The following is a 15,253-nucleotide window of genomic DNA, read 5'->3' as shown; positions in this document are numbered from 1 at the left end:
TTATTTACATTAACTTAACATTAGTGCCTCGAAAGGAAGCTACAGATTGACTATTAATTTTTGTATATAGCAATTTTTGGTCAGTTTAAATAAAATTAAATTTTTTGTGTAAAACTAATATTTTGGATGGCGTAGCCAACAAACAAACAAACAAAAAATATTTCCTCAAGAAATACCAGTTAAAATCTATTTACCAGTGTATTATACATCAGTGCAACCAAAATAATCATAAGTTCTATAAATGTTGAACATTGCTATATATGGTATAAATAAAGAATAAAGAAATACCCCAATTCTACAATTTTTTGTAGACTAGAACAAATCGGGAATCCTCTAGATATTTCAACACCAGATGACGTACGTAGCTTTACGGCATTGATGATGAAAATCTGCAGTAAATCATCTGTTAAAAAATCAGGAAAGAGTTGGAATTAGAGATCCTAAGTATCAGTTTCTGTTTTTAACATTTAATTGATTCAAAGTCTCGATTATACCCTGCAAAACATATTTTTGTATAATTAGGAAATTGAAAAGGAGTTTTCGATATGTTTGGACGATCAACTACTACAAACTTTGATAGACTCTTGGGTAAGGTTCTGTGCATCTTGCAAGTCTTACTCCGAGTGTTAGTTTTAGCCTGGATTGAGTAGTGTAATAATTATTATTAAATTGGTAGTAACTATCAGTAATTTGTTACATCGTTAGCCTAAAGCCTTTGTTAAAGTGTACAAGAGTTATTAGTAATGCTACTAATTGCAGTATATTGCTATTCATATTATTAAGCATAGGCCTAAGCGATAGCATAAAAATAATTCTTAGCCTACTACTAGTACTAGTCTTTTACTAGTTTTATGTAACTTGCCAGTATAACTACTACTGTTCGAGTGTCGTTTATATCGGTGTTCATGTAAGTATCCATTTTGAATGTAATACTAATAGACAATAGGACTAGGAGTGAGTTTTGTAGTACTAGTACTAGTAGATAACTAGAAGTAGAACTTACAAGATGTGTACACTTGGAATTGTAAAGTTAGTACATGAAATATTAAGATAACTATTATGCTGGACCAACATTTAGGTATATATGTGTCTATATTTGATGAATTATACACTTTGTAACAATATGAAAGTAAATATTACAGCTTAACTACGTTTGAAATAAGACTCGTGTAAGCCTAAGCACTAATACATGTTACACAATAAAGTATGTTGACATTTTTCATGTCACATTGTGTATGGCATGCTGGTTAAGATTTGTAGTACTGAATTCTGGTAAGAAAGATGGCCAAGACAATCCAAACTGGTGGCAGTGTCAACTTTGGTCTAGTTTTTCACTGCTGGAAGTGTTAACTTGGGGTGAGGTTACCTGTACTGCTTGCAGTGCTGTTTTCTATTTGACTATCTGCTCAGATGATTGATTCTTATGAGATTAATAGTTGAATTAAATTCATAATTTAGTCAGACCAGAAAAATTGTTCTGCAGATTTTACCACCTCTAATTTTGATAGTTTTTTTTTTGGGGGGGGGGACTTAAGCTTATCATTCATCAAAAAAAATACATTCACATCCCCTTCTGTTGATTGTAATGCAAAACCGATGAAGCAGGGGGGGGGGATATTTAATTTCTTCTCACTTTTATGTTGATAATGTTTTTTCCACATTTACAGACTTACTATGAATTTTATCGTGAGGTAACAAACTATTGCTACTTATTTAAGTACACAAAGTAGACGTTAATCTAACAAAAAATATCAAGTGTTGAGGCAGCAAATGTATGGTTATAAAGAAAAGTAATACGTAGCTATTGATATTTTAATTTGGTGATGTAGTTTTTGATTTCCCCCCTTCCCCTAAAAAAATAAATAAATTAAAAACTAAAAGTTGGTCAGAAAGTGGTAAAAATTCATGGAACAAGATTTGTTTTTCAAATTTAATTCAACTCTGAATTGTGTGGCATGGAAAGCCTAATTGAGAGAAAATATTACTGTCAGCCGTGTCATTCACGGAGAAAGACATTGTGTTAAAAGTTCAAAACAACTGTCTGATTATCATTTAACGGGAACATGAATTATATAGAATAAATCACAATGTTCTAGTTTTAAAGTATTTGTTAAGATAACCAAGGAAATCACCTGTTTTCTCTAATTCCTAGTTTTGGTTTAGAATGATTTTGTTGATCAAAATTGACATTATAAAATCAGCACGACCGATAAAACGTTTGGGATAGAAGAACCTGTATGATGTACGTGTTCATCTTGAACATGAAGAAAATTAAACTTTTTCTTTCCTTTCTAGTTTTTTTAACTAGTGTACAATTATAAAATTTAATAAAAAGCAGAGAAAAATAATATTTATTATTGTGTTATGATAATAATAATTATTTTAGAGAAAGTTCATTATTTTACAAGAATAATGTATATACATATGAATACAGTTGAGTAGAAAACTCATAAGCTATCCTGTGATATCCAAAAACAGCTCTCATTTCAACTTCTGTAGAGTTCATAATAAAGTTTGATTAATTTTTACTGATACCTGCCATTTGTACCCTCCCCCCAGAGAGATGGTAATAAATAGATATTTTGAAATCTTGCGTACTAATAATATGTATTCGTAAGGTAATAAATCATAATTATTGACTGGGTACATACCAGTAATATGTGCTCATAAGGTAATAAAGTATAAATGTTGACTGGGTACATACCAGTAATATGTGTTCATAAGGTAAATCATAATTATTGTCTGGGTACATACCAGTAATATGTGTTCATAAGGTAATAAAGTATAAATGTTGACTGGGTACATACCAGTAATATGTGCTCATAAGGTAATAAAGTATAAATGTTGACTGGGTACATACCAGTAATATGTGCTCATAAGGTAATAAATCATAATTATTGACTGGGTACATACCAGTAATATGTGCTCATAAGGTAATAAAGTATAAATGTTGACTGGGTACATACCAGTAATATGTGCTCATAAGGTAATAAAGTATAATTGTTGACTGGGTAAATACCAGTAATATGCATAGGCATAGGAGGAAGGGGGACAATTGCCCCCCAAATTCTGGCCCCAATAGTTTTTCAGGCAAAAAATCACCCAAAATATTCGAGCAAAAGCTCCATAAATATCTATAACTTTTATATTTGCAAATTGATTATGCCTTTTCAGAAAGTATATTATCCATACGTGATATTTTTAACCCTTTAGTGCCATATGGTTCAGTATGCAAGTAATTTGAACTATTTTTTTCAAGCGACTTTAAACCTTATAGTACATGATTTTAAAGTCAATTTTATATTTTTGAGCCAAACCTACTTGCCCTCCAGTCAAAATCAAGCCCCCTATGCCTGTGGTAATATGTGCTAATATGGTAATAAATTATAATTATTGACTGTGTACACACCAGTAATACGTGTTCATAAGGTAATGAATTACTGATGATGTGTTAACCTCAAACTATAATAAAAAATTGTACATTTTGGTAGAAAAGACGTTGATAATTGAGCAAGTAGAGCAAAGTTCTAATAATATAATGTAGTCCCACTTACTACGAGGTTTCAGTTTCCTTTTGATTAATGTATTTTTTGTTGCTTACTCTGTGCTATAACAGTTTGAAGCCAGGTATTTTCTAATGTATTTTTTCTCTAGAGAAAGCTACCAGCCATCTCCTCTTGGAACCTGATTGGACGTCTATTCTACAGATCAGTGACTGTATTAGACAAGGGGATGTGCAGTAAGTTATCAAGGGAGTTTGACTTTCTTCAGATCTGAGGCAAAATAGTATTTTTGTATTTCAATTTAAAAGAGATATTAGCAAAATATTAATACACAGTTACACGAGTTTGTATCTTTTTTATTTCCAGGTTATATTATGTTTCTATACTGACCATAATTCAATATTTGTAATCTTTTATTCTTTTAATATCATTTTTAAGTTTGGGCTTAATTATTCCAATTAATATTTTTCTTGTCATGGAGCGACAAAGGTGACAACATAACTAATAGCCTGTACCTTCCTATTGAATATCCAGGATAACATTAAAACTAAATGTGATAGAACTAACATAACATGTAAAATGTAATTTCATGTTCAGCTGCCATGTCAGAAAGTTGACTACCTTATTTTATAACGTGCGTGTTTTAACAGTTCTATATTCAAGTAAACACCCATGAGTGCCACGAAGTCTTTTCACATAGCACGTTTAATTGTAGATAATTCAAGGTGATGAGTGCAGGGTGGACTATTAATGTGAAATACTTTGGTTTGTCTAATTGAGTATATTTTGTATATGTGTAAATTCTGGCTGTACAAAAAAATATTTTTTGTGTTTCTTTGTCGTGTGTTTTAATATGTTCAAGTCTTTTTTAAAGTTCCTGTCAGTTTGTTTCCATGACATTGATGTATTCTTTAATTTTTTTGGATACGTAATGCTTTTTCTGTGTAGTGAAATCTTTTGGAATGATGAAAATAGGTTTGTGCTAAGAGATTTTTGTGACAGAAATTCTCTAAATAAACCAAACTTTGATTTATTTGCTCTAAGAATACGGGATCCTCTGTCTCCATTTTTTTCCTGCTATTAAAATGTTTTAATGGTAAGAATACTTTTAAATTGATAATAATGAATGGTGTGTGTTTTATTATTTTTAAACATCCAGTCTGCAAGTCAGAGACATGTTTTGTTGGTTGATTTCTAAACAAACCTGTTTTGTATTATCTTATTTTTTAACTTCTGAACAGAGGTTTGACCTCCTTGCAATATCTGGAATCTGAATTGCCCATCAGTGAGGCTGAAGTTTCCAGGCTATGAGGAAGTAACATCCTCACCTGAAATTAAAATCCTACACAAAACATGGTAATGGCTGCTTGTGTTGTGCAATACAAGATCTGGTTCCTCAGCTCTATAAAGCTGTTTTCTCCATGGTTTTTGTGAGTTCTGTTGTTAGAGATGGCTGAGGATAGCTTATTTGCTGCTTTAAGGTCATGGTACCTGCCTGAACATGAACACTTCTGTTATTTTGTGCAATAGGAACATGGTCTGGCCAATCTCCTAAGTTCAACATCTTTGTGGCCAAACACTTAATAGATTAAGAAGTGAGTTCTTTCATAAGTTTAGTGTGGTTTTCTGAGGTTAACATATTAACAGTATAGTGTAGTTTGAGATTACCATATTGACAGTATAGTGTAGTTTATAAGGTTAACATATCAACAGTAGTGTGGTTATCTGAGGTTAACATACCGACAGTATAGTGTGGTTATCTGAGGTTAACATGTCAAAAGTATAGTGTGGTTATCTGAGGTTAACATATTAACAGTATAGTGTAGTTTATAAGGTCAACATGTCGACAGTATAGTGTGGTTATCTGAGGTTAACATGTCGACAGTATAGTGTGGTTATCTGAGGTTAACATGTTAACAGTATAGTGTGGTTATCTGAGGTTAACATGTTAACAGTATAGTGTGGTTATCTGAGATTAACATGTTGACAGTATAGTGTGGTTATCTGAGGTTAACATATGGACATTATAGTGTGGTTTTCTGAGGTTAACATATCAACAGTATAGTGTGGTTTTCTGAGGTTAACATATGGACAGTATAGTGTGGTTTTCAGAGGTTAACATATGGACATTATAGTGTGGTTTTCAGAGGTTAACATATGGACATTATAGTGTGGTTTTCAGAGGTTAATATACCGACAGTATAGTGTGGTTATCTTAGGTTAACATATTAACAGTATAGTGTAGTTTATAAGGTTAAGATATCAACAGTATAGTGTGGTTATCTGAGGTTAACATGTTGACAGTATAGTGTGGTTATCTCAGATTAACATGTTGACAGTATAGTGTGGTTATCTGAGATTAACATGTCGACAATATAGTGTGGTTATCTGAAGTTAACATATGGACATTATAGTGTGGTTTTCAGAGGTTAACATATGGACATTATAGTGTGGTTTTCAGAGGTTAACATATGGACATTATAGTGTGGTTTTCAGAGGTTAACATATGGACATTATAGTATGGTTTTCTGAGGTTAACATATGGACATTATAGTGTGGTTTTCTGAGGTTAACATATTGAGCTTTTTATTTGAGTAAAGCTGTTTGGTTCTAACTTGAGTACTGGTAACCATGATATCCCTTTGTAGCCCACACAGTTAGTCCCTCAAATTTGACCTCATTGGCTCACAGATTGCATGTTAAAATATTACGTGAGACAGTTTCTTTCTGGTTTGAGGAATTACTTGTGAAGTATATGTTACTGAAATAGAACAATGTGTATTTTCATTGTCTTGGTAAATGGTGTAAGATATCTATAAGAGTTTTATCTACCTAGTTTCGCTGAGTATTTCTTGTTAATCGGTTAGTGTATTCTAATTTATTATTTACTGACAGACTTATCGAACTGTACATTTAAAAATATTTATTTCTTCTTTCTAGACCAAAATATGCTCTCAATGCAACGAAGAAAAAACTGTATGCTCAGAATCCTCATGTTGCTTTGTACGCTCTTCAGGTAAGACAGAAATGTATGTATGTGTGGTGTGTTCAGAATCTGCTTGTTGCATTGTATGCTCTCCCAGTAGGATAGAAACGTTGTGCATTTACTGAAATTTCATATGTTACAATGACGTACATTTTTCTTTTGTTTTTATTCGATACAGAAGTAACTTAATCTGAGTATCTTGGAAAGTAACGTAGATGTTAATCAGATTTTAAGTTAGCACGTTGTGGAAGGGTCACAAGTTTACTCGTGTTTCGTGTGCCATTTATTAAAACATATTTTTATAAATGGCTTCTCGCAGAAAACGTAACGTGTTGAGTGAAAATGAGACAATTACTGAACTATTTGATGATAATTTGTCAGATCTTCCAAGTGAAGGTGAAGATTCTGATGTGGATGTGTTTATGGATCATTCCGACGGTGAATCTAGCTACAGTGACGTTGTTAGACCTACAAAGATACGTAAAGTTGTTGTGCTCTCAACTGATTCTGAGTCAGAAAGTTATGATGGTTCTACAAATGTTCCTGTTAGTGATTTGTTTTCCCGTTGTGATAATTGGTAAGAAATAGAAACTCCACCGAACTTCCAAACCTGAAAGTATTGCTGCCTTGACAAGTCTAATGTTTGGTGATGACTTGTTTGAAATGTTTTGTCAGGAAATATGTACCTACCATAATCAAACTGCGGAGAAACATAAAATGTTATCTAAAGGACTTCAATGGTCTGAAGTTACACCTACAGACATGAGGAAATTCCTAGGCCTTATTCTACTAATGGGACAGACAAGAAAATATAACTGGAAAGATTATTAGTCAACAGATCCTCTTCTGAATAGCCCAATATTTTCACAGACATTGAGCCGAAACAGATTTGAACAAATTTTGACATTTTGGCATTTCATTGATAATCAGAAAATGGATGAGTCTTCAGGCAGGCTCTTCAAAATTCAACCAATACTGGATTATTTCCTCAATAAATTCAGGACACTAAACAAACCAAAGAACCAGTTGTCATTGGAAGAGGGCATGATTCCATGGAGAGGACATCTAAGATTCCAAACATACAACCCTACAAAAGTTGTAAAATATGGCCTGCTGGTGAGAATGGTGTGTGAGAGTGACACAGGTTATATTTGCAACATGGAGATTTATACTGGTGAGGGGGGAAAAATTAGAGTAAGCTATTCTTTCAGTTCTTGCTCCCAATCTTGGATTGTGGCACCACATATACCAGGACAATCATTACAAGAGTCTGTGGAACAATCAGAGTGAATAGAGGGTTGCCACCAAGCTTGAAGACTGAAGTTTCAACAATGGAAAAAGGTGAAACAGGTGATGTTTTCATATGGAAAGATGAGAGAGAAGTGAGAATGGTTTCAACCATCCATGGCTCATCTGTTTCTAAAAACCTGTGTGTTCTCTAATACAATGAAAGGTGTTGGTCAGTACCTCTCATACGACACCATTCTCAGAAAAACAGTGAAATGGACAAAAAAGATAGTACTTTATCTAATAAACTGTGGTCTTTTCAATTCATATATAATCTACAATGCCCTGAATCAATAGACAAAAATAATATATAAGCAGTTCCTCCTCTTGGTGGCCAGAAAATGGATTACTGACAAAGAGAAAGAAGGTTCACTGGAACTAGAGAGGAACAAACCTGGTTCATCATTTGAAGGTACGAGGATAGCCACACATAAGGATCCCCCAGGAAGACTGTCTGGTGACATGAAGCAGCATATTCCTGTGTTCATTTGATCTACAGGAAAAAAGAAATTTCCTACCAGAGCCTGCAGAGTTTGTACCGGCCATGGGAAAAGAAATGAAACGCATGCAAGTTTTGTGTGGTTCCACTCCATATTGGAAAATGTTTTACAAGATGTACATACTCTCTAAGTTTCAAATAAATATTAAATATAGTTGAGTTATAAACAAAATAAAATGCATCTGGCTCATTTCAAACTCAACGTTTTAATAAATGGCACACAAAAACGCTTTGCACAAAACACGAGTAAACTCGTAATCTGTCCGCAATGTGTTAAGTGACCGAAAGATTTTTTTTAATCTGAGTACACAGAAAGTAAGCTACATGTTAACTTGACTTGTGAGACTAAGGTGTTACTTCATCTCTCCTACAATTTATCTGCTTTTGTTTTAAGATTGTTCTGTTTGTCTCTCTAGGTTTTTTGTAGTTGTACATTTTTATATTTTAACTCTTTTTAAAACAAACTTGGTTGGAGTTATGAACCCCTAGTCTCTTACTTTATATCTATTGAACCTCATTTAATTGTATCACTGGCACCCCTGTACTGCACATGTTACAAGATTTGACTTTGTTACATTAAAGATTCAATTAAGCAATGTTACTATCAGTATATGCCAAAGAAATTTACATTATACTTCAAAGTTTTATATTATCTAAGGTTTGATTCCCTTATTTCAAAACATTGAAGAAAAATTCTTAAACTTCAGTTTAATGCACAATTTCACAAAATCTTAACTTCTCGACCTTGTAACTTTAATACTTATTGATGTACGCTAACTTGTGTAACTCGGGGCATGATGGTGGATAAAACAAAATATGCAGCCTAGCTAACTAATGGATGAATATTATCTGTAAAATTGTTATCAATGCTATAAGTGTAGATACCAGTTTGGCCACCAATTTTGATTTCATTCCTTTAAGTCATACGCTCAATCCTTTTTTGGCTGCACCTTTTTTTCACACCTAAGATGTTTTTGACTAGATATCGTGACTTTTGTCAATACACACCAACAAAACACAGCAAGTAAGAAAGTGACACTCGATAGTAACCAACATTAGCATTAGAATCGCAACCCCATTATTAGAAACAGGCCTATACTTTAGAAAACCAACCAGATTCATTAAAATATATGGTGATAGTTTTTCCTCTCTAAAACAGTATTAATAACTTCTTCCTTTATAGTAACGCTATGGAATTTAGATTAACAGTTTCTTGTCATCACCCCCATACAATTGGTACAGTCATATCAAGCATCATTATTTACATTTGCACTTACAAGTTAGCATTGAATAATAATTGTCCACCCGTATGATTCTTTTGAAAACTTGAGTTAGAAACTGCTAATTTAGTTTGATTGGCCTAACCAATACTTGTGAATCTGTACGTCCTTTCACCTTATAGTTTTGCTGCTCTAAATAAGCTGTCTTTAATCTGAATGACAAAAATGGTCCATGTAATAGAAATGCTAGACCAATAGCTCACGTGACTTTTTGCGTAGGTGTGCACAACAATTTACTTTAAATGTGAGCAGTTCTTGTTGACTAACTTTGCACGTGTCTTATACTTACATTAAATAAGACTCCTAATTGTAGGTTGAAAAGTGTACTTAATTTGAAAAATAATCCATGAAAATTAAGTATGTTTAAATTGCATATTAGAAAGGTTTATTAATTTTTTTAGATATAAGCCACATTGCTTCGGTTCATCAAGCTTAGTGTAGTAGATGAGTGTCCCAACATTCTGACGAAGGCTAAAGTGTCTCTGCCAATGATACACTAATATTGCCCGAGATTGCCCATTGATGTGTGTGTGTGTTGGGATAGGTAATAGTACTAAAAGACAAGAAGGGAAAAATAGAACATCAAAAATAAACTATATGGGAAAAAGTAAAAAACTTACAATTAAGAATATTACCAAAAAAAGATTTTTTTAAGATTATTCGATGAAAAATTAAAAGATATGTAGATGGTTTTTTCTATTTTTAATTTTAAACATTTCATTGTACAGTAGATTGATGATAATATTCAAAGTATTCAGAATCTGTGTACAAATAGCTAGAATACAAAAATAAGAGATCTTTTATCTCATTTTTTGTTTAAAAAATACTTGTAATTTTTAACAAATTCTTATCAATTGCTGTAAAGATATGTTAAGAAATCTCATAGTTATTGTAAGTATCGTAGAACTGTGTATCATTCTTGATACGAGAAGTAGCCAAATGGGTTCAACCCTGTAACAATAAGGTTAATGGACCCCCAACAAACTCACAGAGTTATGAACCCATAGTCAATATCCATTACACATCTGTTATAATACTGGAGTATATAATAGAAGGATTCTTTTAATATTGTTATACTGTTTTTGTTTCAATTCTAGGTCCTAGAATCCTGTGTGAAGAACTGTGGTGCTCCCTTTCATCAAGAAATCACATCCAGATCTTTTATGGAGGAACTCAGAGAGCTGATCAAGGTTGGTTATTTGTCTTGAAGCATAGTTCCAGTAGTTGTTTGAAAATGTGGGCATTTTTTATCATGTTTTCTTACAGCAGTTTTACATAAAAGTGTGGGAAAACAAGCTTGGAAAGTTTAACCAATCTGAAATTTCTTATTACCTTCACAGAAAGTTTAAACTGTGTTTAACGTGTGTAGACAGAACACACACAAGTTTCTGTCTCTACAAGGTAGTATGTAGGACAGAAGACACACAAGTTTCTGTCTCTATAAGGTAGTACGTAGGACAGAGGACACACAAGTTTCTGTCTCTATAAGGTAGTATGTAGGACAGAAGACACACAAGTTTCCGTCTCTACAAGGTAGTATGTAGGACAGAAGACACACAAGTTTCCATCTCTACAAGGTAGTACGTTGGACAGAAGACACACAAGTTTCCATCTCTACAAGGTAGTACGTTGGACAGAAGACACACGAGTTTCCATCTCTACAAGGTAGTATGTTGGACGGAATACACACAAGTTTCCATCTCTACAAGGTAGTACGTTGGACAGAAAGATACACAAGTTTCCATCTCTACAAGGTAGTATGTTGGACAGAAGACACACAAGTTTCCATCTCTACAAGGTAGTACGTTGGACAGAAGACACACAAGTTTCCATATCTACAAGGTAGTACGTTGGACAGAATACACACAAGTTTCCATCTCTACAAGGTAGTATGTTGGACAGAAGACACACAAGTTTCCATCTCTACAAGGTAGTACGTTGGACAGAAGACGCACAAGTTTCCATCTCTACAAGGTAGTACGTTGGACAGAAGACATACGTTTCCATCTCTACAAGGTAGTACGTTGGACAGAATACACACAAGTTTTCATCTCTACAAGGTAGTAGGTAGGACAGAAGACACACAAGTTTCATCTCTACAAGGTAGTACGTTGGACAGAAGACACACAAGTTTTCATCTCTACAAAGAACCAAAGTGATGGTATGTTAAAATCGGGGATGACCCATGGAAGTGTTCAGATGTAGTCTGTATCTTCACATTGTGTAATATGGCTGAGAATTAGTCACATGAGTTATAGTTGGCTGCCACAAACAGAATCGTGAAACTGGCTCCCAAAGTGAAATAAATATGACATTAAAGAACACTTCATATGAGCACTCAGTATATAGAAAAATTTATGTTGGGATTTGTTCTGATATAATAAAGTGTGACAGAACTATATCGATAACAATTAGTTTAAAGAGGAACTAGAATTTTTGTAATTTACTAATATCTTGATTTCTCCACTACCTTACTTTTTTATTCATTTGTTACGAGTCAGATTAGAGGTTCATAGTTTAGTCTTGAATGATTATTTTGCTAATGTTTTATAAATATGTTTTTGGTTTAACTTGAATCCTGTGTTGCCATAGCACTATAGGCCAATCGTGTGTTTTCTGTTACAGACGACTACTAACGAAAATGTGAAGAACAAAATATTAGAACTAATTCAAACTTGGGCCCATGCCTTCCGCAACGAACCCAGTTACCGAGCAGTTCAGGATACCGTGAATCTCATGAAAATGGAAGGTAATGAAAAGTCTGTGTGAATCATTTATAATGTTGATACTTACAATGTCTGTATCGTGGTTTTATCTTAAGTTACAAATGTCCCAGTTTGTGGTTTTTATCTTAAGTTACAAATGTCCCGGGACATTTGTAACTTAAGATACAACTGCAAAACTGAGTTTTGTGGTTTTATCTTAAGTTACAACTTTGTTGATGTGGTTGTAAAATGTTGGAATTTAAATAAAATGAAAATTTCATTTCCTTGCAAATAATGAAGAATTTCTTTAGTATTTTGAATAAAAAAACTAAGCTAATTAGTTTCACTTCAGTATAGAAACTTGAGAATTTAAAACATTAAACTGAAACAACAACAAAATGTGAAGAAAAGCAAGCTACTAATGAATTTTTACGCACAAAATTTTATTACATTTTTTGTGTAAATACTTTTTTTATTTCAAGAACGTTACAGTTTTTTTTATTTTAGATAACTTCTATACCTGAAATAATCTTTTCTTTTGGACCACTTCTGATGTATTCTTTTTCTCCAAAGTTCAAAGGTCAAATATAAAGAAGTATTCATAGATTAACTTTGTAATTTTTGTCTTAAAACATATTCTTTATTTCTCAAGCTTTTATTAAGATGAAACATGTGTTTGTATTTTGCATATTTACAAAATACTTTTTTTGGGTGAGGGAGTATTTTGAAATTTTGAAGTATCAGAAACAGGAACACTCATGATTTGTGAGCCATGTCAAAAATGGGTAAATGGTAAAGCAGTTCGAATGACATGTTACCATAAATCTGTCAGATTGTACAAACACAAATTTTGATAAACTATGAACTTTGTTTTGTTAATAAAGGATTCAAATTCCCTGCACTTAAGGAAAGTGATGCCATGTTTGCTGCCGACACTGCGCCAGAGTGGGCTGATGGAGACTGTTGTCACCGGTGTCGAGTTCAGTTCACGGTCGTTCAGAGAAAGGTACTGTTACGGTGTGTTAGTAAGGGTTAGCTAAACTGTTGAAGTCGTTTCAAGTAGTTGGTTAGTTAGGCCTACATAAAAACTATGTAGGTCCAATTAAACAGATGTGTTAATAAGGGTTAGCTAAACTGTTGAAGTCGTTTCAAGTAGTTGGTTAGTTAGGCCTGCATAAAAACTATGTAGGTCCAATTAAACAGATGTGTTAATAAGGGTTAGCTAAACTGTTGAAGTCGTTTCAAGTAGTTGGTTAGTTAGGCCTACATAAAAACTATGTAGGTCCAATTAAACAGATGTGTTAATAAGGGTTAGCTAAACTGTTGAAGGTCGTTTCAAGTAGTTGGTTAGTTAGGCCTACATAAAAACTATGTAGGTCCAATTAAACAGATGTTTCATGATTTTTGTTAAAAATCACCGTAAAGAAGCTAAAACAGAGAAATGTAAACTAATTTCAAATATTTGATAATGTTTAGCATGCTCGTATAAGATTATTTTATCAAATTTAATTTTCCATAGCACCATTGCCGAAACTGTGGACAGATTTTCTGTGGTAAATGCTCTTCAAGAAATTCAGCTATACCTAGGTTTGGTATCGAGAAAGAAGTTCGAGTGTGTGAGGCATGCTGGGAGAAACTGAACAAGTAGGTGACATGAGAACAGTGTTCTTAAAGTAAAGACAAGCTTATGGAAACATACATTATGTCTGCAAAAAAAATACCAAGACTAAACAGTGCATTCAAAGTTAGTCATGTTGTTGATGTTTGTTAATTAAGTGAAGGTAAGTCATGTAGTTGATGTTTGTTAATTAAGTGAAGGTTAGTCATGTAGTTGTTTGTTAATTAAGTGAAGGTTAGTCATGTTGTTGTTTGTTAATTAAGTGAAGGTTAGTCATGTTGTTGTTGTTTGTTAATTAAGTGAAGGTTAGTCATGTAGTTGTTGTTTGTTAATTAAGTGAAGGTTAGTCATGTTGTTTTTGTCATGTTGTTGTGCATTTTAAAATCAAAATGTTAAAAACTTTAAATATCAAGGTCCACTGATTGTGTAATTGTTCACAAACAGAAAGTTTACTGAGGTTAAACAATAAAAAAGTACAAAAATTACATTAAGATTCACAGCAGCACCTGATATATGTATTTTTATTGTCAAGCAGTTGTTAATACTCCGAATCAGTGAATAAAGACATTGACAAATCAGTTGCAAACAAGTTTTGGTCAGAATGATGATTTTTAGTAAAAAAAATGAAGAGTGTACAAAAAACAATGTATGAAAAACCCATTTCAGTCAGTAAGGGGAGAACTGATCCTCCTTTTTAGCTCTGGATTTTAGTCAGGGGTATGTGAATATAACAATTCAGTTTAGGTTGTATTTCTCTAATAAATGGATAAACTGTCACACTAGTTGTAATATACCAATTTACAAGTTATAACATGAGTATGATATTTTTACTTAAATTCTGTTATTCAGTCTCACTAATAGTTAATGTTCGGCACCAGTTTTACACTACAAATAATTTAAACTTGTACGCACTGTGTCAGTCGAGGTGTCGATATGCAACATCTGTACACAGAGAGCTAGCTATTGTCTTACAAGTACTATTAAAGTATGCCTAGAAGTGTTAAGAAAGTTAACACATTCAGTTATTGCATGTGTTTCAGTATGGAATATTGTGTAACTCAGCTTAATTTGGTGTATTGTGTGGCTCTGATTAATTTGGTGTATTGTGTAGGTCAGCTTAATTTGGTGTATTGTGTGGCTCTGATTAATTTGGTGTATTGTGTAGCTCTGATTAATTTGGTGGATTGTGTAGCTCTGATTAATTTGGTGTATTGTGTAGGTCAGCTTAATTTGGTGTATTGTGTGGCTCTGATTAATTTGGTGTATTGTGTAGCTCTGATTAATTTGGTGTATTGTGTGGCTCTGATTAATTTGGTGTATTGTGTGGCTCTGATTAATTTGGTGTATTGTGTGGCTCTGATTAATTTGGTGTATT

The 15,253-nt window shown here is 33.1% G+C and overlaps 1 protein-coding gene across 1 annotated transcript; it reads left to right on the top strand.

Annotated features, from left to right (window-relative positions):
* Nucleotides 1-371: 371 nt before the first annotated feature.
* LOC106476176 (hepatocyte growth factor-regulated tyrosine kinase substrate-like) lies at nucleotides 372-13,924 on the top strand. The gene is made up of 7 exons (XM_013936843.2): nucleotides 372-588; nucleotides 3,655-3,739; nucleotides 6,444-6,519; nucleotides 10,653-10,745; nucleotides 12,181-12,304; nucleotides 13,145-13,266; nucleotides 13,780-13,924. The coding sequence occupies exons 1-7, from the start codon at nucleotides 546-548 to the stop codon at nucleotides 13,906-13,908; spliced, it is 672 nt and encodes a 223-aa protein (XP_013792297.2). The 5' UTR covers nucleotides 372-545; the 3' UTR covers nucleotides 13,909-13,924.
* The last annotated feature ends 1,329 nt before the right edge of the window (nucleotides 13,925-15,253 follow it).

This window comes from Limulus polyphemus, unplaced genomic scaffold (assembly GCF_000517525.1).
Source record: "Limulus polyphemus unplaced genomic scaffold, Limulus_polyphemus-2.1.2 Scaffold9973, whole genome shotgun sequence".
Taxonomy (NCBI): Eukaryota; Metazoa; Arthropoda; class Merostomata; order Xiphosura; family Limulidae; genus Limulus; species Limulus polyphemus.
Note: the sequence above shows the minus strand (reverse complement) of the source record. Positions and strands in the feature narration are given on the sequence as shown.